This window comes from Cuculus canorus, chromosome 12 (assembly GCF_017976375.1).
Source record: "Cuculus canorus isolate bCucCan1 chromosome 12, bCucCan1.pri, whole genome shotgun sequence".
Classification (NCBI taxonomy): domain Eukaryota; kingdom Metazoa; phylum Chordata; class Aves; order Cuculiformes; family Cuculidae; genus Cuculus; species Cuculus canorus.
The window spans coordinates 18,499,628-18,522,493 of NC_071412.1; the positions used below are offsets into that span (position 1 = coordinate 18,499,628).

Consider the following 22,866-nt stretch of genomic DNA (forward strand, 5'->3'; position numbering starts at 1 on the left):
CTCCCTTTGCTGGGTAGATTTGGAGTATGCTAAAACTGAACTGTACCACCAACAGGGGTTTATGTACATGTACTTAACACGGGCTGCAAGGTATAAAATGAAGACAACTCACAAGTGCAAGAGGTTTTCTCCCAGGCCTGCACTGCAGTTTCATTAGAGTTAGTAGACCGTCCCGCTCATTCCTTGTGCTGTGGTTTTCCCCTTTGACCTTGTGTCGCTCTGTCTGCTTGACATGTTTATTAAATAGAGGCTGTAGGCTTCACAGATAAAATCTGATTCGGAATCTCCACATTACAGCAATTTGCCTACTTTTAAAAAGCTTCCCAAGAAGCTTTGCAGCTGAGCATTCTTTCCTTTTGGATGTTTCTAACTTCTTTTAATGTTTGAAAAGTCATTATTTGTTATTAATCTTTGTCTTCCATTCAAAGCACGAGTTATTAATGAGAAATGCATTTTGCTCTCTTGCAGAAATGAAGATGGTTTGGTTTCTTTTGCTTACTACTAAGAAATATTAGTAGCATTAAGTTTTCCTGGAACATGTAATGTGTGTCAAATGAAACGGTCAACCAAACGCTGCACTGAATGCCAACTAAGCAGAATCAGATTTGTCCTGCCCTTTACAAGTCGAATGTTTCCTTATTTTTGTGACTTTTAATGTTGTAGTCTAGTTGTGAATGACAAGTTACTGAAAGAAGAGAGCCGATTCTGTCCTCCAAAGTCGTCACAAAAAAGAACACAGTCTGTACTTGGCAAAAAAAAACCCAGAAGGGCACAACTGATGTGATACATGTAATTCACACAATTTCTATAACAGGCTGCTAGACTGTAATTTCTGTTTCTTGCCTTTTTTTCAGTCTATTGTGGGTGCTGAAGGACTGTCCCTTGCATTCCGGCACATTATCAGCTCTCTGCTGTGGTACTGTTCCCAGCATACCTGTGAAGGATTGCTGCACGAAGTCATTATTTGTGTGGGCTATTTTACTGTAAACAACACAGATAACCAGGTAAGGCAAATGGAAAATGGGATCAGAAGTTATCAAGTACACGTTTAGTCATGGATCCCTCAAGAAAACTAATCCCCTCGCTGTTGTTTTTGAAGCGCTTGGGATTCCTATGAGCACAAATCCATGTGATTGTGAAAGAGAAGTTGAAATTGCATCTTAACACAAAAGCAGTAATTTTACATGGGCATAAGCAAACTTTATGTTCTTATGGAGACGATGGTGCTGAGATTGCACTGATTTTAACTAGCCGTACTCACTGCCAGCATGTCCTTAGCAAGGGATATTTTTAGTTCCAAGTTAACTTCGTGTTAGTTGGATCAGATGGTGGTAGTACCCAGTAAACCTTTTGAAAGCCAGCAAAGCTAGTCTGCCGTGGAGACCTGTCCTCACATGCCAAGGTACCCATCTTCCTGGGAGCCAGGGTAATCATTTAGGTTTAAGCCATTCTTTTCCTTGCGTCTTTTTAGTAGTAAACCAAATACTCTGTCAAACAAACAGTGGAAATTCCCCTTTAGCTTCCTTGCTTGTTGTCCGTTTGTGTCCGTGGACTCTATGGCCTCTCATACTAGCTTTTAAAATAACTTGGATACAAAACTTCAAAACTGTTTTGAATATTTTAGTCTTAAATTCCCAGATTCCCTCAGCTTGTATGTAGCGTCTCAGGGTGGATTGAGCAGGGCAGCAGCTGGCACTGGCTCTTCATTTTTGAGTATATGAACCTGACTGGATGTGTAGAAACGGTGTTATGGTGCCCAGATCTTTGGTATGATTCAGCTGAATACTGTATTTTGTAAATCAACTTGTTTTGTCCTTTGTCCATACTTGGGACATCTGGTTCCTGGTTTTGTTTGGCTTTTGGGGTGGAGATTTGGGACGAAGAGCTTAGTGCCCTAAGTTAGGCTGAAAAGCAGAAAAAAGAAGTGTTACACCTTGTCAGCTAAGGTTTAAAGAAAAGCTGTCTGATAACCCTCTTACAGTTGTTGGCTATAATTGGAACATTATGAAATCTTGAAGCTGACAATGCTGTCAGAAATATTGTGTAATTATATCACATAATTATACAGAAATGTTTCTGTGGCTTTGGCCATAGACAGCGGGAGGATCCTGCAGCCTTCCTACCCTGTGCAACCAACTCCCACTCAGGGTCTGGAGCTAACTGTGAGCAACTTCTTAACACGGTCATTTTGAAAATCCATGTGATATTGCTACCATTTTCTGACTCCCACTGCTACGCAACGGCTCGCGTTGGCATCCAGAAGTGCCAGCAAACAATGTTGTCTTTTCTGTGCAGTTTAAAAAAGTCTTTTCTGGCACACAAGTATAAACAGATGTGATTCATTGCACAGAGGACTTCCAACTATAAATGTGCCAGGAATAGCGCAGAAGAGGGATTTCCTACCAGCGCTGTCTAGAGTGGTCGGTAGTACCTGTCACTGTGCCGCGCTCGTGCCGGGGGGCGAAGGTCCGGCCGTGGCGAGCAGGCACGGTGCCATGGCAGCAGCTGGCTCTGGCAGCTGCCCTACGCAGTCCAGAGAGTAAGTACGTGCGAAACGCATTGTGTGTGGGCGTGCTTCCCTGCTGGGGGTTCTGCGGGGGCTCGGGGGCTTCAGCGTGTGCCCTTGGCCTTGAGGTCGTGAGCCATCACCGCTCTGCCCCAAACGGAGTCCATTTTCAGGATTAAACGGTGGCTCCTGCAGCTCCGCGAGGCAGGTTTAATCGCAGTGTGGTAGTACTTGTCAGGGACTGAAAGCAGTCTCAGGGTGGTTTGCTTCGGCGTGCTATCTCAAGACATGTCATGAGGTGCTTAACGTTTTATTTAGTTTCTGATATTCCTATTTGAGAGCCTTTTAACTGAGGAAGTGGCGTTTTGGTTTGGCTTTTTCTTGTTTAAAAAAATCATTTTGAAAAATGGAATCATTGCTCACTCAGGTACTCGTGAAGTGCAGGGAAGGGCATTTTTAGTAAAAGGCAAGATTTTTCCTTTCCTCACTAGGCAGGCAGTTACCGTCTTGATTTTCAGGTGCAGTTAGTGTTTTGACTTCCAATAAAGGGAAGGGCTCTCTATTCACTCAGTTAGGGTTTAATTTTATATTATGTTATGAGTTTGCAATCCTTTCGTTGTTGATCATCTGCAGAGTCCTACTAAAAATAAAAAATCGGTCTCACAGTGAAAGCTTTTAAATAGTAGGCTTGAACTCCTGGAAAGAACTGCATAATAAAAATAGAAACACCAGATGAGCTATGAAAACACATTTCCATAGAGCCTGGTAGCTCTTTTGATTTAGTATTTGAACAAACTTTAAAGGAGTCAATAACTGACGTATTTCACAGCAGATTCACATTATTCTTGCAGTCAAATGCACATTTATTTTGTCATGTTTGTAGTTTAAATAAGTCTTTTCCTCTCTAAATTTCTATCTGGTATTACAAACCTTTGTATGTTTTCAGTCCTTTCAACTCTCAAAAAAAAAAAAAAGAACAAATAGTTGTTTGGAGGTTTTGGTGTGCCTTTTGCGATTCCTTTGTCTACTCCCATCAACTGATAAATATCCAAACCAGCGTACTGGAAGAGAAAAAGGCATTGATTATTCAAAAATTCACAGTTTCCCAGTTTGGAGAACAGATAGATTTCTAAAAAGGAAATTTTACAGCCTGTCAACCTCAGCATTGACCTCCTGTAGTAGTACTGTGATTTAAATAAGTGAATTATTACCGCTATGCAGTCAAAATAATAAAAGGGCAATTTCCTAAATATTTCTCATTCATGGAAGAAAATCTTCCAAGAGCATCACGTGCCAGCTGTTTAATGGAATATAGGTTTGTCTGGCTTTATTGCGCTCTCTGTAAAAGTCTTTATAATAACTTGTGTGGCAAATTAAAAAGGCAAGTTCTTTTCTCCAGTGTAGTTTCCAGATTGGTATTTCTGCCATTTCCAGCAGCCCCAAATAAGAGGAGGGCCCCGCGGTGGGTCCTGCACACCCGCAGAGACGGTGGCTGGGCTCCCAGTTAGCGTTTTCACCATGGATGGCTTTTGGGCCAGGCCCAAGCGGTCCTGTCGAGGAGCAGGGAGGACAATGGATTCCTGAGGGACACATTCCTAAGTGTTTTGATAGTGCTTGCTCTGTTTATTTTAAAAAGCCTATGATTCTGCTGACTCTGCCCACATATAATATATTGGTAATATTCCTTTCCTTTTGTCGTATTTTGTTTCAACATTCAGAAAGCTTTTTCGGGGCAGCTGCTGTCACTGAAGAAATAAATCAGTTATGAAAGCGAAAATTTCAAAAAGGGGAGAGTGTTTCTTTACTATTTTAGATGCTTTAACGTCATTAGTCAAGCCTAAACTGCACTGTCTGTTTTGTATCGGCACGTGAACCTTTGTTTACTACAGGGTTATCCAGCCTGCGTTTCATGAGACGGGATTCTGTAATTGTGCCGTAGCGGAGCTCAGCTTTACTTGGCAGCTGCTTTGCATGAGGTGTGATCAAGGCAACTGATTCTCTTTTTTTGGCCACCGTTTAATCTATTAACATACAAAAACAGGTCCCATGATACTAAGGGCAGACGCGTAAAACTAAACTGCATAATAAAAATAATGTCCAATCTTTGAATAAGCCAATCATACTATATTAGACTGTGGGATTACAGTTTCTAATTAAAATGTTCCTGTTAATTAAAAATATCATTCTATTTCATTACACTTTTATTCCTTTTCATTGTTTGATTCAATTATTATAATAAATATAATTAGCATGTGCTGTCAACTCGGGTCATTTGCATATTATATTGGATAATTAAATTTGGCCACATAATTAAATTAACATGAATGACAGATGATTTGGCTTCTTTCACATTGCTGTACTGGGAATAAAAATCTTTCCATATTCATTGCAGTTAGTGAATATTTTTCATTTGAAAAGTCTTCACAAATCAAATGCTCAGACTCAGGATCTTGCCTGACAGGCTCCGAAAGAACAAATTGCTCATTTGTCTGCTGTGCATTTATTTAAATGAAAATAGCTCTTGTTCTTGCAGTCCTCACAACACTCTGTGTAGAGAGCTCTAGAAGAACCTCACTACCTTGGGGGATTTTAGAATACAGAACTGTATAATTCTAAATTGTCAAACTAAAGCATATGATGATTGCAAAACAAAATGCCTGCGAAAAGAGCTCGGGAAAAGTCTTTGCAGCTTTTAAAAACTTAATTATAAAATTAGGGTTTGTAAATAGAAGTAAAAACTTAGAATAACCAGTGCAATTGGAAAAATTTGGATACACAAACCACATGTCCTTGAAGAGGGGATTTCACCCACAAAAGTTGGTCTTCCAGTTGCAAGTCTAACGGATTTCTCTGTCACTCCAAATCTTTTATCCCTAGGCACTGTGTCCGTAAGAGCAGTGCATTGTTCTTGCTGTAAACTGATAAATCATTGAAACGTTAATATCTAATAATTCACATGTTGAAAATAGAAGCACGTGGAATTAGATTTAATAGTATCGTTCACTCATTAGACATTTCTCCTTGCTGTATGGATGTGGAAAATGTATCGCAAAACACACGGCCCACTGGCTACCTCCGGTTAGAGGGATAAGGCACTGGGAAATTCTGGGAGAGGAATTGCTCCTGTCTCAAAAATACAAAACGTCACACAGCAGTATCACAATCATGAAGATAATGTTCAAAGACATTAAAATATTGTGTGGTAGAGCCGGGTCGGAATGGATCATGACATTTCTGGCTCATTGCCAGCACAAAGAAAGCACGGGAGATAATCCCCAAGAAAGGCTTCATGCTGAGATTGTCTTTTCCCTTTTTTTTGTTAAATGGTTTGCTTATAGTTGTATTTTCTTACTTTTTGGCATTTTTTTCATGAGGCAAGTCTTCCTTTTGTCGTAAAACAACAGACATAAATCCTGACTCAGGTTCGAAGTGCTGCTGGGTTGTGAGGGACACAAAGGGACTTGGGATCAAAAGTTACCCTCTGTAGGGAAATGGGTTTGTGCTTTTGTCAGTATTAATGCTGACTGAGTTTCTGTATGCGGCCGGTTTCCTCTAGTGCTAGCGTCATGAAAGAAAAATACTTTTAAAATGGAAAAATGGTGAAAATCAGAAGTTGACAGGAAAACTTGGAAGACTGGTTATAAAACTATTATGTAGTGGTTCCATATGGATTGTTTACTAGAAGCTGGCATTAAACTTTCATTATTTATGTTACTTTTGGGGTTCTGGAGTGACTGAAACAATTTGGATCTGGTAGGTGGAGCTTCTGAAAATACAACACAAGAGTGAAGATGCAGGAATCGGTGGTTAACGTATGGTTAATGTCCATATTTGTGTCCATATTTGTGGGTAAATGGTATCTGAAGTTACTTAATTCTGATTTTTTTTTAGTTTCTTTTCAGAGGAGGGGGTTTTAGGAGTATGGATTTCATTTATTGGTTGTGGGTTTATATTTTTAAGCTTTTTCAAAAAAAAAAACACCACCAAAAACCACAACCTTTTAAAGATTTATAGGTTCAAACAAAAAATATGCCTGGTAGATTTTGTGGAATAGCTGATTCCGGCAAGTGAGTGATTCATGTGAAGTTACAGTCTTGACTACCATTTAGGAGCACTTCAGCTTGTAAACAAAAAATCCCCTAAGGATTAAGCTCACCAAGTTAAAATGGAGTAAATTAAAACAGGCCTATAATGTATGTTTTTCCTCTATCAGCCTTACCTTCTCAGGCCACATAAATTCACTTAAGTGAAGCAATATCTTCACAAAAGATGACATTCCTGTCTAGGCAGTCAGTGAAAAGCGGGGATGCCTCTTAGGTGGTTCATCAGACACCTTTGTTGTTATTTGAGCTCAGTGATGAACTTCTTCAAGAATGATCTATGACCAAGCAAACAAAATAGGGCACAAGCGTGTGGGACTGGCATTTCATGCATCATGTTTTAATTGTATTTCTAACATTCCAAAATGCATCCCATAATTTCTTTTTTCTTTTCTTTTTATGAAAGGGTGAGGGGAAGGTAATTTAATATGAGCACAGACTTAACTTGAGATCAAGCGTATTTAGTTTCACTTCATGGCTGGCTGATTCCTGTGGGAGAAGAGGAGAAAGTGTATAGGAATTAATATGAGAGATGGATGGACTTGGATTTAACTTATTGTCTTCCTCTTAAATTGTAAACACAAAAGCATAAACTCTCCCAAGCCAACACTTTCAACAACTTAAAATATAGTGCATAACTGAAGCTTAGCATGAGGATAGGGAGCAGTCGGCTAATGCCACCTCCAGAGAGCAACATTCTAAGTCTCAGCTTAATCCCAGCGACCTCTGTTCTAGAATCATAGAATAGTTTGGGTTGGAAGGGACCTTAAAAATCATCTAGTCCAACCCCTCTGCGATGGGCAGAGACACGTTTCCCTAGATCAGGTCCCACAAATCAGGTCCACACCGAAAAAACACCACAGAGATTGGCATAATCCTGCGTAATGAGCAGTTTCTTCTCAGCTACAACCTGGGCCTAGAACTTTCTGCGTTTGGCCGTGGAGGTCGGTTGGCAGAGATGGACACAGAAGCTTGCACAACGCCTGCCTTCGCTCTGCCACGTTCCCACCCAGCCTCTCCTTTTCATGAGAATGAAATTTCACACACAACTTTAAAACAAAGTCTAAAGCCTGCAAATATTTCATCCGGCCTTGCGAGCTATTGTCTGTCTTGCCTCATGTGTGAGGGAACTCCCTGGACTTCTCCCATGAACTACAAGTTTTCCAAGTCTCCGCAGACCCACAGCGACGGTTCCCAACATCTCTGGCCCCACGCGGAGACGATGCCAGCCTGCTCTGTGTTCACAGCTTTGGGCTCGGGCAGTTGACAGTTGTTCCAAGCCCTTGGATGCTGCCTTAAGGGTGGGAGCCTGTAAAACGCCCAAAGAAGTCTCCTAAACCTATTTCCTCATCTTCAGCTCAAGTAACACTTGGTTGAAGCGATATTGTAAAGAAAAAAAGCAAAATGCAGTGAATCTTGCGAAGGGAGTCCCATGGAAAATCTTACTTGTCTTCCTCTCCCCTTAGTAATGAGTAAATTGTAGCACATTTTTCATGGCAGAAAAGTACATTTTCTTGCTGTCTGTGTGGAGCTTTCCTTCAGCCAGCCCTGTAACCCGTCCAATGGCTCAGCGTTTCACAGTCTTTTTAGCTGATGATCAGCTATTCTCACAAACCCTTTACATTTATTGTGGAAGACAGAAGACAAAATGTACCAGTAATAAAAATTCTTCCTTGCAACTAGAGTTTTGGAGAGTGACAGAAAATACTCACTTTTGAAGAAAGAGAATGCTCCAAGAGAGAAAAAAAGATTTTCTGGTTTAGACTGGTATTTTAATTATTCACGCCTTTTGGGGTTTTTGACCCAAACTAGCTACGTTTTCAAGGATGATGGCAGAAGCCTCTCCCAATACTTTGTTTGAATTCTTGTTCACTAAGGTCCTGTAACTTCTCTAGCATTTAAATCCAGAATTCTTCATTCACATCCATCGAGTTTCATCTGTGTAAAGAGTATAGAATCATGACCAAAGCAGCAGCTGGAATTTAAAAGTGGTTCATCATCAGAGTTGAAGCTGCGATTTAGGTGTGAAGGTGGTTCTTCAAAAATTGTGTGGGGTTACAAGGGCTAATTCCAGTCATTTCAGTTCTCAGGGTAATACCTAGGGGTTTGAGATATGGCATGATGGGGTTTTTATTTGTATTTGTCAACATACTTGATATATAATAAAGCTTTCCACTGATTAATAATTATTAGGCTGACATTTAAACAGATCAATCTCCTGTTAGGTTATTCTGGAAACTATGACACTATATTTTAGAAAGTGATGATACACTTCAATTTAACAAGGTATTTGAGCATTAACAGCATTCCTTAACAAGGTATTCCTGATTAACAGGAAGGATGAGAGCAATGTCAAATGTTTTAACACTTCTTTTTGTGTTAATCTGTTAAATGCTACAGTGCTGTCATTTTTAAAGCTAGGTTTTTCCTTAATACCTTTTCTTGTTCAGGCATTAGGTTACTCTTCTGGTTTATGGGCATGTGTTAAATTCACAACTGGCCTCAGTGCGTATTAGAGTTGTCTCCATTCTCCTTTCATCCCATGGAGCATATCTTTTACAGTATCTGTTTAATATTATTTATTGCTGAATTTAATCTTTATACACTTCATTTGTTATCTTATAACTGAGGTGACTTGTTAGTTGTTGGTTTGGGTGACATTTTTTCAAGAGCTTTGTATAAAGAACTTTCTCTAGATTTCCCACGAGCATCACTTGTGATAAACATTTCGACATGCTTGTATTTGCCGCTGTCCTATCCTAAATGCTCAAATGGCTTAGGATGATTACACAGAAATGGCTCAGGTAATCTTTTCTGTAGACGTGGAGCACCACTGAAGCCGTGTGCTGAAGCCATAGAGCTGGCTCCGAAAGGACAATGCTCATCATGTGGTTTATAGCAACACTGCTGTTATTTCTGAACTGTGCTATCGTCTCTCCGAGAGCTTACATGTGATGTTAAGAAAATAAACACTGGAAATTTTCAAATAGACAAAATTCTTATTATTAAATTTGAATGTAGCATTCTGGAACGTTGTTTTTGCATGGAAATGGTGCTCTGATTCCTGATAACTGTTAGGAGGGCTTTAGAACATTCTTTGCTCAGAGCCTTGCCAATAGCGGAGTTTGCAAAATGGAAAGAAAAGAGCTTGACCTTAAAACAGAAGAAGAGCCTGAGTGGTGACATATTCTGCTGATTGAATACTAGCAGTGTGAGATCTGTTTATATAGAAGCAAAGAAATAATGCAGATCTGACTTTGAAGAGAAACTCTGGACTACTAATATAAAGACTTATTTCTTTTACAAAGTTATAAATAACCTGACATCAAACAAAAGGATTTAACTGTTTGGTGGAACGCTCTGTAGTTGCAGAGATCAGATGCACAGTTCCTGTTCGATAAAGTTACTGGTTGTTGGTACAGATGAGGATTGACGTTTATAGAAATGATAAATAAATAGAAAAGAAACATTAATGGTTCCCATACCAACCATACAGTTTTAAGATCCAAATGTTTATAATGGCCATGTTCAAGTTTGGAACTGAAGGTCATACAAGATAGTGGGAAAGGCAAGGAGTGCCCCTCAGAGAACCGTTAGCTCTTTAGCCTGAGCTGTTCCAAGAGAATTGCATCTGAACATGAAATACGTTACAGAAGAAGAGCACAGTCAAGTAGAAGAGCACATTTTAATGCCTCATTTCATAAAAATAAAAGGAAATTCTATTGAGAAGGATGTTTTTCTAGACAGTAGATTCAGCTCAGAGTGATGATTGCTCTATTTCTAAGTACCTGTGGAATGCACCATTTCGTGAGGAGATTTTCCTCTCCAAGAGCTGAGGAGGGTTTCACTTCAGGAAGTTTTAAACTTTACATAAAGTTCTGATTCAACTCCATTTTCCTGTATCCGCTTCATTTTGCTATAATTTTATCTTACTTTTCATTTGATAAAAGACCTACAGCTTCCAGTACATGCTCAAAATTACAAAAACCCACCAGCCTGACTGGAGGGTGCTAAGAACGCCACACGGTCACGCAGAGTTAGTCAGGCGAGAGCAGTGCACTTCAATGACTTGTAAGGTTTTGTTCAGATCTTGACATTTAGGGGGCTTTGTGGCTGCAGATTTCAGTTCTCTCCTAGGCAGCCTTTCTCCTTTCTCCGCTACCTTTAAGCAGCAAGAAGCAACGTTTCCTTTCTTCTGGGGACGAAAGAAACTGATAGGCTACAGAAAGGACCAGTAAGTCACATTATTTTCCTGCCACAGTGTTCCAAGCAAGCATCCCTCTGTTACTGGAGAGACCTGGCAGCATATGTGCAGTTCCAGGCACTCAGATGGCAGCTAAGACCTGCTGGACATCATCTCTGCTTTGTTAGATGGACATCCCCCTGCCCCTGCGGGTCTGGGTGGTGGTGGCTGTGCCCTTGCAGTGCCATTGACGCCAGCAACACATTTGCTCCCAACATTTCCACGTTTTTGTATTGCATATTTTAACAGCATAAACAATGATGTAACGTTAAGATACAGCAAAAAGAATACAAAGAGGAAGGAAGAGGTATGATTAAGTTGAACGTGTAAAGACACCGACAGTAGGGGAGCCGTGGGGCAGTATCCAGGCTGCTCTCAGCTCGTCTGCTGTTTGTCATATAGAAAGCACACCTCTACACCTTTATATACAAACATGCTACTGGGAGGAGAACAGCTGCTTGCCAGGCTCAAACCAACACATTTTTAACCTGGAATACTGTGGCGTGATCTTTTTGTTATTATTTTGAAGCTGGGGAGGGGAAGGGGACGTTTGAGGAAATAATTGAATAGAATGGTATTTATCATTATCATTTTAGACACGTGATGAATGTCTTGTAGTTTTCTAAATGTATGGATAATCTTCAGTAAGGATAATTACAGACTCATGATATTAATGTTAAGATTCTCTGGTCTAGCACAGTTTCTTTCTGGCTTTCTGACTCAGTTGAATACTCGATTCTCAGTTCTGTGTTTTGCCTTTGCATAGACAAAAAGCTTGCTGCTGGCTTCCTTTTCCTCCTGACCAGGAAATTAATTAGCCTCTTGGAAAGATAATTCCAGTGGTTTTATGGTATGTATGGACAGAAATAACTGACATGAATGATGCCTTCCCAGAGCTGCAAATATCCAACTGAAACAAGAAAACCTAAATCCATCAGTAGAACTAGACTAAATATTGCTCTAAAAATCAGCACTTCCCCTCTGCAGTAATCCTGGGCTAACCTTGCGTGGTACCCACGGAGTCAAAAACTTCTGGGTCTGAGAATGAACCTTTTTATTTGTTCCTTACAGTAAACTGTCTGACAGTATTTAACATACACGCATAGAGCCATTGAAAAGCAATCTGTGATCTTAATCTGTAACTCTCTGGCAGGTTGCAGGCAAAGTTTTAAATTCAACTTGTTTCTCTTTTTTTAATGCTTTACATGTTTAAGGTATGTGCAATTACAACTTGGAAACTGAAATGTAGATTGGCACCAAAAATGCTACTTCATTTCAAAAAAAAAGGTAAATCTTAACAAGGCAATTTGATTGACTTTTTATTTCTTGAAAAATGAGCAGTCTGCATCTATATTACATGTCTAATTAGGACATATATAAGAGTGGTGTGACTATATGAATTATCAGTTCAATTTCTAGTATTTGTTCAATATTTTGCGTAGTCATTCTTCAGCTTTCTGGCTGATGTGGTAGTTTTCTCAGTGAAAATTCTGTTTATTACTTACAAGATGCTTACAAACGGAGTTCCCTGATCATGAAGACACAGTTTCAAAGACTAGAGGATTCCTTATGTTCATTTTCTTGTAGCCACTGACTTGGTAAGGTTTTACTTCTGATTTGACAGGTAACTGCTGATACATTCTGTATTACTGCTGTGTCATTCAAGAAATCTGGATCCTATCAGTTACGAAGATTTTATTACCTTGCTTTGACAAAAAAATCATACCTATGCATGTAAAAGTAACTGTAGTTTTCACTCATGATAAAAAGAATATAGAGAATGATTAAGTGAAAGACAAATCTGTATATATGGAATGGAAATAGAATCAGGAGGTGTCATCACAGCATCTTCCCCTTGCCAGCTCTCACTGAAGGTAACCCCTGTGTCTGCCCTTGCAGGCAAGTAAACGAGTTGGACTTTTATGATTCTTATCCTTGCAGGACCATTGGAAAGTTGTTTTGGAGCTTCACAGAAAAATTAAGTTAGCTGCAGTGTTCCCTTTGCTACCCAAAGGGAAATCATAGCCAGTCATATCAGTTTGGGTGCTTACGGTTTCTTAGTTCTGTAGCAAGGGCCTTCAGTCCTGGGAAGATGGGCTTTGCAAGGTGGCTGGGAGCAGTAACGGGAGAGGAGGCCTTCTGGGGCCGTCCTGGTGGGAATCTAGGGAAGAACTGCAGAATCCAGCATGGAATATCCTTCCAGCAGTCACATCAGGTCTGCAGCCGGGCGCCCTGCCTACGTGACAGGGAAGCTTTCTCTCCCAGCTAAGTGATGAGTTCCCCTCACAACTTTATTGCTGTTCCATACCATAAGGAGCTTTTAATTTTTTTGATTGATTGTCCTTTTTTCTTGCTCAAGTGCTGCGTGGTGTATCGCTGGCTTTCGTCACGACAGTCTGTTTGGAATGGCTGACTTTTATACCACTTCAGACTTTCGCAGCTAGAAGGATTGCAGCAAATGGCCAAGCAGTTTGCTGCATCGTGAATATTGGCCCAAGGAAACCTGAGGGAAAAACATGTAGAGACTTAGGAATCATGAATGATGCCTTTCCTGAGTGATAAACTTCAGAAGCAGCAATGTGGTGGATCAGGATGATTATTACACTTGTGAGTGCAGAGTGCACTTTCCAAAGAGTCGCACAGGAGCACGGATTGCCTGGTAGGGCAGGAGAGAGTGCCTGACCCTCTGCCTGGTGGAGATTAAGCAAATTAGCACGACCTGCAGAAGGCCATAAACTGGTGGGAGTGACAGAAGATAACGGATAGGCAACCTTGAAAGGTGTTGCTGAGTAACAGGTTCCCACAGGTCATCACATCAGTCATTGTGCCGGGCAGCCAGCGAGCGCGGATTCAGTAGGTACAGCTTACGTGGTATCACAAAGCTGGAAAATCAGCCAGGCCAAGCAGGGAGAACTGTATGCTTAAAGGTGGCTTTGAGCAAAGGTTAAAAGTAAACAAAATCAGGTCTTGGAGGGAGATAGACTGTGCAGCCTTGTGAACTGTCAGCTTATACGGTGTAAAGGTTGCTTCAGTTCAGCGTTTCAGAACCATACCTGCTGTGTCTCTTACCTGTGTGTGGTTTGGGTCTCCTGAGGGTTGTTCTAATGTTTGCTGTGTTGTGCCAAAAATAAGCTAAACTGAGTAAGTACATCATCTTTGGAATTTATTTAAGCTAAGCACAGGTAAAACCAATTAAATTGCATGAATATTTATAAATTTTGAGAGTAAGCAAAACTTATTAATAAAATATAGAAAATATTAATGTGAGTTATTAAAAAATAAAAGAAAAGAAGAAAAAGTAGCTTATGCTGGTTTGGTAGAGAGAGCTCAATTCTGCAAAAGAAAACCACAGGCAAATGTTAATGGAACCTAGGCACATATCTGAAGTTAAGCAGGTGCTTAAATGCTTGGCTGTACAGAAGTGCGGTGATTGAATTAGGATCTTGTTACATTTGACAGGCATATTTGACTTTTCAGGCTGGACAGAAAGCAAAAAGAAAAGCTAGTTCTAGGCAAATGTATCTGGATTCCAGTGTGTGATGGGAGGAAAAGCAAGCTGCCTGCACTGGGTTTCAGCAAGGAGTTTCGGCTTCATATAGAGCATTTTCCAAGATGAGTGATCACAGCTCCTTGGGATTGTTCAGCAGAGAGAAGAGAAGAGAAGAGAAGAGAAGAGAAGAGAAGAGAAGAGAAGAGAAGAGAAGAGAAGAGAAGAGAAGAGAAGAGAAGAGAAGAGAAGAGAAGAGAAGAGAAGAGAAGAGAAGAGAAGAGAAGAGAAGAGAAGAGAAGAGAAGAGAAGAGAAGAGAAGAGAAGAGAAGAAAGTCTTTTTCCACAGTAAAGAAGTTAGAGGTGAAGTTTTTGGTTTTTTGGTTGTTCGTCTTCTAAGTCAAGAGATGGACTTCACTTTCTCCACCATTTAACAGTGAAACAAGGAACATGTGCTCTACGAGAGGTTTATTTGTTCAGGTTTTTTTCCCAGTAAGGGTGACTCATGATTTTTTTTTCAGAGTGCATAATACAGTGTCTCAGGTTTAGTAGCTGCATTAGTACAATGAATGAAATCATTCAATTGATTCCACATGTGATAAATACCAGATTAAAACAATCCGCAGCCCTTGTGTGTACCTTCCTATCTTTAATGTTGGTAACATCGTAGGAGTAAAAATGTTGAAAAGACAGTTCCATGAAAGCTGTTTGGATATCTTCACTGCTTTTTTGGCAAGGGTTCACTCATTATCTATGGCATTTTTAGAAGAGATAAAGGAAGGGAAGTTCAAAATGAAAAATGAGAAGTCCCAAAACCTTCTTTTCCTCTGCCTGTCTATCAAGTGTACAGTGGCTGTTAAAAAGAAATTGGGAGTACTGCTGTTCTGTCTGGGATCTGAAATACCAATTTGTTATTTTATTACAGTTATTGATTTTAAGTACTTTTCAGATTGTAGAATTTACCATAGAAAACCATAGATTTATATAATAACCACTCCAGTTAATTAAAAAATCAAAGAGTAACCACGCACCCACAAGGCAGCCTCTAGCATCCAGGGTGGTAGCCGATAGTTAATTCTGAAATCATGCAAATGCTTCAGTGGTATTTTCCTCAGCACAATGTCCAGATGTATGCTTTATTGTCACATATTTGGCTGTCTTTTAGAAATCCCTCCTGTCTTTAAGGGCATTAAGACTTTTGAGTATTTGGAAAGGTTTTCAGTGTCTGTTGAGCTGGTGAGCTGAAAAAAAATGCAAACTATTGCTTTGTTGATCTTGTTTTTAAACTGAACTGCATTATCAACTGAGAGAGTGCTCTGAAGGTATTGTTAAAAGTGCTTTGAAAACTTGTAAATCCCTGTAATTTATGTGCCTGTGGTCTCAACTGCTTCTTTCTGTCCTTCTGGTTTTAATTTGAATGCAGTCTTGTCTGGGTGTGTACCTGTAAAATTGTGTTTTTCCAAGTACAATTTACAGTCCTGACCCTAAGTTTTACAGTGTTCCAACCTTATAGGAGCTTCCCCCTTTGCCGAAAAGCCAACTTTGGGTCAGACGGCCCTTTCATATTGTAATTGTCTAATCGAGGTTACTTGGAACAGATCCGATTTTGGCATTTTTTAGTTTATCACACAGGCTTTATAAGACTATCAAGTAAATTGGAAGGGTTCCTTTGCAGGAGACCAGTAATAGCATTGCCTTATTTCTTCCGAGGTACCCAGTTGTAAACTTAGCCTGCTTCATGACAACAGTCCCATTTATCTAAACAATTCTCCTTTTAGAGTCAATGGCACTGATAGAAACCGAGATAAGGAATACAGATGGGAGGATCTTTCTGCGTCTCTACTTACTGAAACTCCTTGCTGTGCAGCTTACAATCACCTTTTCTTGTTGGTGCCCGAGAATGCGTGGCAGACATCTACTGTGAAACAGAGTCCCCTCTAATTGCCAGAGAGCGCTCCAGTGAAGGATGATCAAGCTGCGCCTGGGTTTTTACAGTCCCAGGGATCTTTCTTGATCTTTTTTCCCCTAAAGACATGCATCCTATGTTCAAATAGCAGGAGTTGGGTTTTTTTGTTTTGTAGTTCTAACTTACAATAGTCCCTTTGCTATAATTCGTTGTCTTTTGAATGAAGGTATTAAATTATCTGTTTTATTGTAATCTACAGATTAACCCCCTTCTCCTTTACTTACTGTCTTTGTGGGCAATATTAGGCAAAGAAGTTTCACAGCTTTATATTCTTTGTGTTCCTCCAATAAAAATAATACTTGCACGCTAAACCAGAAGGTATTTGGACTAAACGTTATAAACTTTATTTTTAGTATTTACTCCTCAGCCATGCTCATTTTTTTAGCATGACTTCAGCACCCTTGGTGGTTAACAGGAAGAGAAGAACAGCTACATCATGTGTTTTAATTCTGTTGCGTTTGTATTTTCAGATCATTGTACAGTCTGGCCGTCACCCCACGGTGCTGCAAAAACTCTGCCAGTTGCCTTTCCAGTATTTCAGTGATCCTCGTTTAATCAAAGTGCTCTTCCCTTCGCTAATAGCTGCTTGTTACAATAACCCACAGAACAAGATCATCCTGGAGCAGGAGATGAGTTGTGTTTTGCTCGCCACCTTCATTCAGGTAGCTATTGCAGTAACCTAACAGCGGCGGGCAGGGTTTTCCTCGCCTTTGCTGTGGATATGGGAATCATTTGACTTCAGTAAAACAAGTAAACAGCATTCAAGTACTTTAAGATTCTCTGCAGCTCTTTTCAAACCACAGATGATGCCTGTACTTGAGGCATCTTAAAGCACTAAAAGGTTACCGAGTAGTTCAGGTTCTCACTATCCCGTGCAGAATCCTGTTTTCATTAAAGTTATTGGTCATGCTAGAGTAATTTGATGTAGATTCTGCTATTACACGACAATTCTTAACATATTTATTTTTTTAAAACTACTGCACGTATAGTCTGTCTGAAATCTTTATATGGGTCTGTTTACATACAAATGTTCAGTTGTATACTGCATACAATAGATTTACAGAGAGAACTGAGCAGAAGTGTATATATTTTATGCAGAAAATACACAGAACATATGTTACCGGTCTAATCTCACAATCTTTATTTTTGACAGTAAGCCACTGAGGTCATTACGAATACTGTTTTGAATAAGGATTTAGAGCACTTTTGTTCCCTTTGTCTGAATTTATACGCTGTGCTTTATGTATTCGATTTTATGCATGCCTCATGTTTTCCATACATTTTATTGACTGTTCCCAGCAAATAAATGCCGTTTTCATAAACACTCTGCTATTAGAAAATAATATGCTTTTAGGAATCTAGTAATTCTGTCAGTCACCTGAAAGTTACTGTTGTTGATACAGAAATGTTAGTCCATCTTTTTTTCCTAGTGCCTTACAGCTAGTCCAAGGGTAGGCTACAGGGATTTGAGAGAGAAGGCACAAGAACTAAATATTTACTAGAAGTCTTAGCATAACATCAGCTTTCTGAGTGCAACTACTTTTTATCCTTTTAATACTAAAATAATTGCATAGCAGCTTGAAAAAAAAAAAGTTTGGAACTTGGCATTGAAAGAATTTGCCATATATTAATTAACTTCTGGTTAAACACAAAGCTGAAATTCATCTTTTACTTTATAGTGAAACTACAGATTTCAGTGTAGAAACTGTAGTGGCAAAAAATAATTTAAGCATTATAAGCAAATGCAGCAGGTTTAGTTTGGTTTTCTTCAGCCAAAAAACATGAGTGGAGGAGAGTGTTCCCTACATAAATAATTAAGGTTATTTACCTTGATTTCTGTGCTGTTACAGAGAGAAAGGCATTTAAATTCCCAGTAGCTACAGCAAAGCATTAAGTGTATTTACAAGAGTCAGTGTAATTAATTTGATTTCCAATTGGAGGCGTGTCTCAGGTGCCAAGTCAACATACTATGGAGTGCACGTGCACTCATGCACGTACAGGGAACAACTCTGAAAGCACCCAAGGAAAGCTCAGACACCCGCACACGTAGGAGGAACTTGCCTCTCAACTTTTATTTCAAGTTGCTGCTGTTTGTCAAGCAAATCTCTCGTTGGCTTCAGAGGAAGATTTGGGACAGACTGCAAAATGTTTCCCCTTGACTAGAAAATGAGATTCTTCCTGTGCCAGGGAATGCAAAAAGAAGTCCCATTTGCGTAAAAGTTTGGTGGTGTGTACAAATATAACACTTAAATACAGTGTGTTAACTGTGTGCCGCGTAAATCAAAGGGAAACGATGGCTGGATTTTACGACGACCTGCGTTATACCTCCCTACCAGCAGATCTATTTCATCATCTGAAGTTTGCATTATCCTTTTTATTTTTGTTACTTCAGTTTCTACATGTGCTGCAATAATTAAGACATTTAGGATTATCTATGATTTGCTAAATTGTATCTCTTCTGACAAATAATACTGTCTCTGCTCCATGAATACCCCAATGACAGACAGGATCCTAACGGGGCATACGATTTGCATCATCCTATGGTGTTTGGAGCAAAGTCGGTGGGTGTCCTTGCCGACTGTGGAGGAGGCAGCATCCGAGATTCACTGCCCTCGGCCTGAGCGCCGGCTCATCCGGCATGGCTGTGAGAGAACTGCGCTCGCGCTGAGGAGATCAGGAGCACAGGCAGCTGGCTCGCTCGAGAGCACAGCCAGTGAAACTGGGATAACGCAAGAATTTTATAAGAGCGTGTTTGCAGTCCAGAACAGAAAGATAAAACACCTTTTTTTTTTACAGAAACATGTCTATACTGAATATTCTCTTAAATTAAAAGTCATGGTAATAACTGTTTCCTAAGAACATATTTAAACCCTGTTTTTTCTGTTGAATATGGGTTTTTTTTAAAGGAAAAGATATAAAGAAAGGTAGAAAAAATCCTCTGCCCATTACAGAATTTAAGTGCTGGCAGTATCCTGTTATGATATGTAGCAAACCAGAATGTGTTAATTTACAGATTTCATAAAGTATCAGTATTTCTGAGTGACCATGAAGACGTAGAAGATGTAAGATCTGAAAACATGATGCCGATATTTTGGTTTTTTCCCTATAGGACTTTGCACAGAATTCAGGCCAAACGGATAATCAGTTATCCCAGCAGAGAGGTATGGTGATTTAAATTGTTTGAATCTGCATCACAATGAAAGAAATACAGTAAATTGCAAAACGGTTTTACAGGTTGGGGAGAGGCTCTCTAGCTTACATTCTGAGTTAAACATTCATGTCTTCCAGTCTGCTGTTCGTAGTGTTAGGGATTCAGACTGTTAATCTTTATTAAATGCTATGGGGTATCATGTCTTAAAATGTGATACTGTATGTGCACATATTAAATTAGCTGCCACAAAGGCTACCTTCAAACGTTTTAGGTTGCAGAAGCGACACAGCAGTGCCAATACATACAGGGAGCAAAAAATTAGTGAAATACTGTCCTGTAATTATACTGTGAAGTCTGTCAGTTTGCCTAAGAGTTGTGATTTTTTTTTTCCCTCAGTAGTTGTAAATATTGCGTAAAATGCAGCTGACCTCTTTGGACTAAACATCTGAAAGATTCTTAGCTAAGGTGGCTATTACTTGTTAAATGCATCTGAAATCTGAGTGTGTTGAATGGGAATCTGGTCTTGAGTTGGCCATATTTTACGTAAAGTCATTTGGCTCGGACAGTCATTTCTCCCTAACTGCAAGCAGAAATCATCCACCATTTTGCTGAACGTTTGGCAGAAGATAAGCAGTCCTAGGTCTAAAACATAAGCTTGTGTTTAAAAATAAATTATAAAATGTAAAAGTAACAAATTTATGGAGATTTTTACTGTCAGCAATATTCCTTATAGTCTGAAGCAGCCTCATGCAATGTCTGCAGCACAAACTTCCCAGGATTGTGTTTGCATGAGAATCTGCTCGAGAAACATCTAAAATCCAAGTGGAAAACTGCTTTTTATTTTCACCATTGAAGCTGGGTGAACTTTTAAACAAAGATGACTATGTGGTGACATGCAAGTGGAATTTCTAAACATTCCCCAGTTGCAGAAAAAAAAAGCTGACTTAATAATAGTGTAAGCAGGATTATTTTTATCCGTTATATCACTTGAATGTGAAGGACAGCCTCCACAAAACCCAAATGAGAACAGTAACACTGCTCGGAATAAAATTTGAAAGCACAGGGTTGATTGTTGGGTGTTGCACTGAGTCACACTGCTCAAAGGGCTGGACTTCACAAACCTGTGCGCATGTGTCCATCCACGTCACCAGCAGCACTCGTAGGAGTGAAAGCTGCAGTGGTAATCAGGCTGTGGGCTTTGGGGGAATTGGGGAGCAAAACCCCTCAGCAGCCCTTTGTGGAAAAAGCAGCAGCTGAGCAGAGGGAGCACTGTCAGGACTGCCTGAGCTCCAACGAGGCTGAATTGGTCTCTGAACATGAAATGTGTAAAAGATGTGGAATGACCTGATGCGCAAAGCGGAGAGCTTGATCCAGAAGTTTAAAAAACATAAGCCTTTGCTCATCGCAGCCCTCTGCCCCCAGGTTGAAGCCAGCCCTCAATGCCCAGAGCTTCCCAGAAAGGTCACCCTAAAAGTGGAGAAGTTGGAGGAGAGGGAGGGAAGTCAAGGACTTGAAGTAGCTCAAATTGGTCGTTCCTTATTCTTGTTTTATCACCATCTTAAGAGAGAGAACCTTGGTAATTTTATGTTCTGTCTTCAACAGAAAAAAATTCCCACTCTCAAGATTACCTCGAACTGTCCAACAGATTCCCCCGCCAGTCCTGGGAAGAAGCCCGACAGTTCTTCTTGAAAAAATGAGGGTTGCATTTGAGTTTGGAATCCCTACTGTCGGCATGCTGACCAGGTCCTGCTGCCTACCTTCTTCCAAAGGCTGTTCCAAAAAGTTTTTGATACATTAAACACTTACACGCTGTAGATATCTAATTTGCACTATTTATAACCTGTAGATACTTTCCAGTTCTGTTTTGTAATTTTGATAATTTTAGTGTGTTTCCTTCCCCTGTGTCGTGGTTTGGGCGTCCTCTGCCCGGTGATGTGGTGGTACTCGCACTGCGCAAGCACGGTTGCAAACAGAAAACACGTTCTATATATGTTGTAATAAAATAACTTATTTGGACTGTAGTGCTAATGGTGCGTTACAAAATGTCGGTGCGTTTGTGTTGATTGCGGGGATTTCAAGCCTTGGAGGGGAAAAAAAGCTCCTCAGAGGGGGAAAAAGGCTTCTCTGAGAGGAGAAAAAAGCTCCTCGAAGGAAGGAAAAGAAGTTCCTCTGAGGGGGGGAAAGAAGGTTCCTCTGAGGGGGAAGAAGCTTCTCTGAGGCGGGAAAAAGCTCCTCTGAGGGGGAAGAAGGCTTCACTGAGGGGAAAAAGGCTCCTTGGAAGGGGAAAAAGCTCCTCTAAGGGGAAAAAAGGCTCCTCAGAGAGGGAAAAAGCTTCTCTGAGGAGAATAAAGGCTCTGCGGAGGGGGACAAAAAGCTTATCTGAAGGGTAAAAGGGCTTCTCTGAGGAGAAAACAGGCTCGGAGGGGAAAAAAAAAGCTGCTCTGAAGCGTAAAAAGGCTCCTCTGAGGAGAAAAATGGTTCTTCGGAGGGAAAAAAGCTGCTCTGAGGGGGAAAAAAGGCTCCTCTGAGGAGAAAAATGGTTCTTCGGAGGGAAAAAAGCTGCTCTGAGGGGGAAAAAAGGCTCCTCGGAAGGAGAAAAGGCTGCTCGGGTGTCCCCCGACTACTGGAAAGCCCCGGTTTCGGCTGTGATTCGGCGCCGGTTCGGGTCGAGGCGCGGGCGCCGCCGGGAGCGGGAGCGGCGCCTCCGTCCCCTCAGCGGCGGCTCCGCGGCACGCGCGGTAACGTTTTGCTTCCCCTCAGGTAACGGCGGGGAACGGGGGAGAGAGAGACCGAGCCCCGGGGTGGGCGGCACGGGATGGCGGAGCCGCGACCCAGGTGATGCCGAGGGGGGACCGGGATGGGGACGGGGATGGAGCCCGGCTTGGAGGAACGGTGACCTCGGGGAGGGGCGGGGGATGGAGACCGGCGACAGAGCCCGGCTTACGGGGATAGAGTCCGACCCGGGGGAACGGAGCTTGGCTTAGAGAAGGAGCCCGGCTTGGGGGAATCAAGACCGGCTGGGGAGGAAGAGAGCTTGGCTTGGGGAAGGAGCCCGGCCATGGACCCGTCTCGGGGGGATGGTCCCGGCTGGGCTGAGGGCCCCGCAGCGCTGCAGGTGCGGGCGGCCCCGGGGGCCGCTCCGAACGGGGAACCCGCGCCCCACCGTCCCCCCCCACTCTCTTTTGGCTATAAATACGCGGCAAAGCCGCTTAAGGCGGTGCGAGGAGGCCGTGCCCGCAAAGCCGGGGCTGCCCCGCACCCCCACCCGCCCCGCCGCCCTCCCGCCCCTTGTTTTTCGTTTCAATCTTTTCCTTATCGTTTTGTCTCCTTTTTTATTAAGTCCAAAATATTTAATCCCACTATTCACCCGGTGTCTCTGACAATAAATAACAATAACTTACTTTTTGTTCGTT

General features: G+C 41.1%; 1 protein-coding gene across 2 annotated transcripts in view; it reads left to right on the top strand.

The window, feature by feature from the left end:
- Nucleotides 1-21,471, top strand: part of SCAPER (S-phase cyclin A associated protein in the ER) — a 134,119-nt gene extending 112,648 nt beyond the window's left edge. For both annotated transcript variants that reach the window (XM_054077493.1, XM_054077494.1), the window contains exons 29-32: nt 855-1,004; nt 16,773-16,964; nt 19,412-19,463; nt 21,056-21,471. In XM_054077493.1, the coding sequence (XP_053933468.1) occupies nt 855-1,004; nt 16,773-16,964; nt 19,412-19,463; nt 21,056-21,150 (489 nt within the window). In that variant the 3' untranslated portion in view covers nt 21,151-21,471. The remainder of the gene's footprint in view (nt 1-854; nt 1,005-16,772; nt 16,965-19,411; nt 19,464-21,055) is intronic.
- Nucleotides 21,472-22,866: the final 1,395 nt, after the last annotated feature.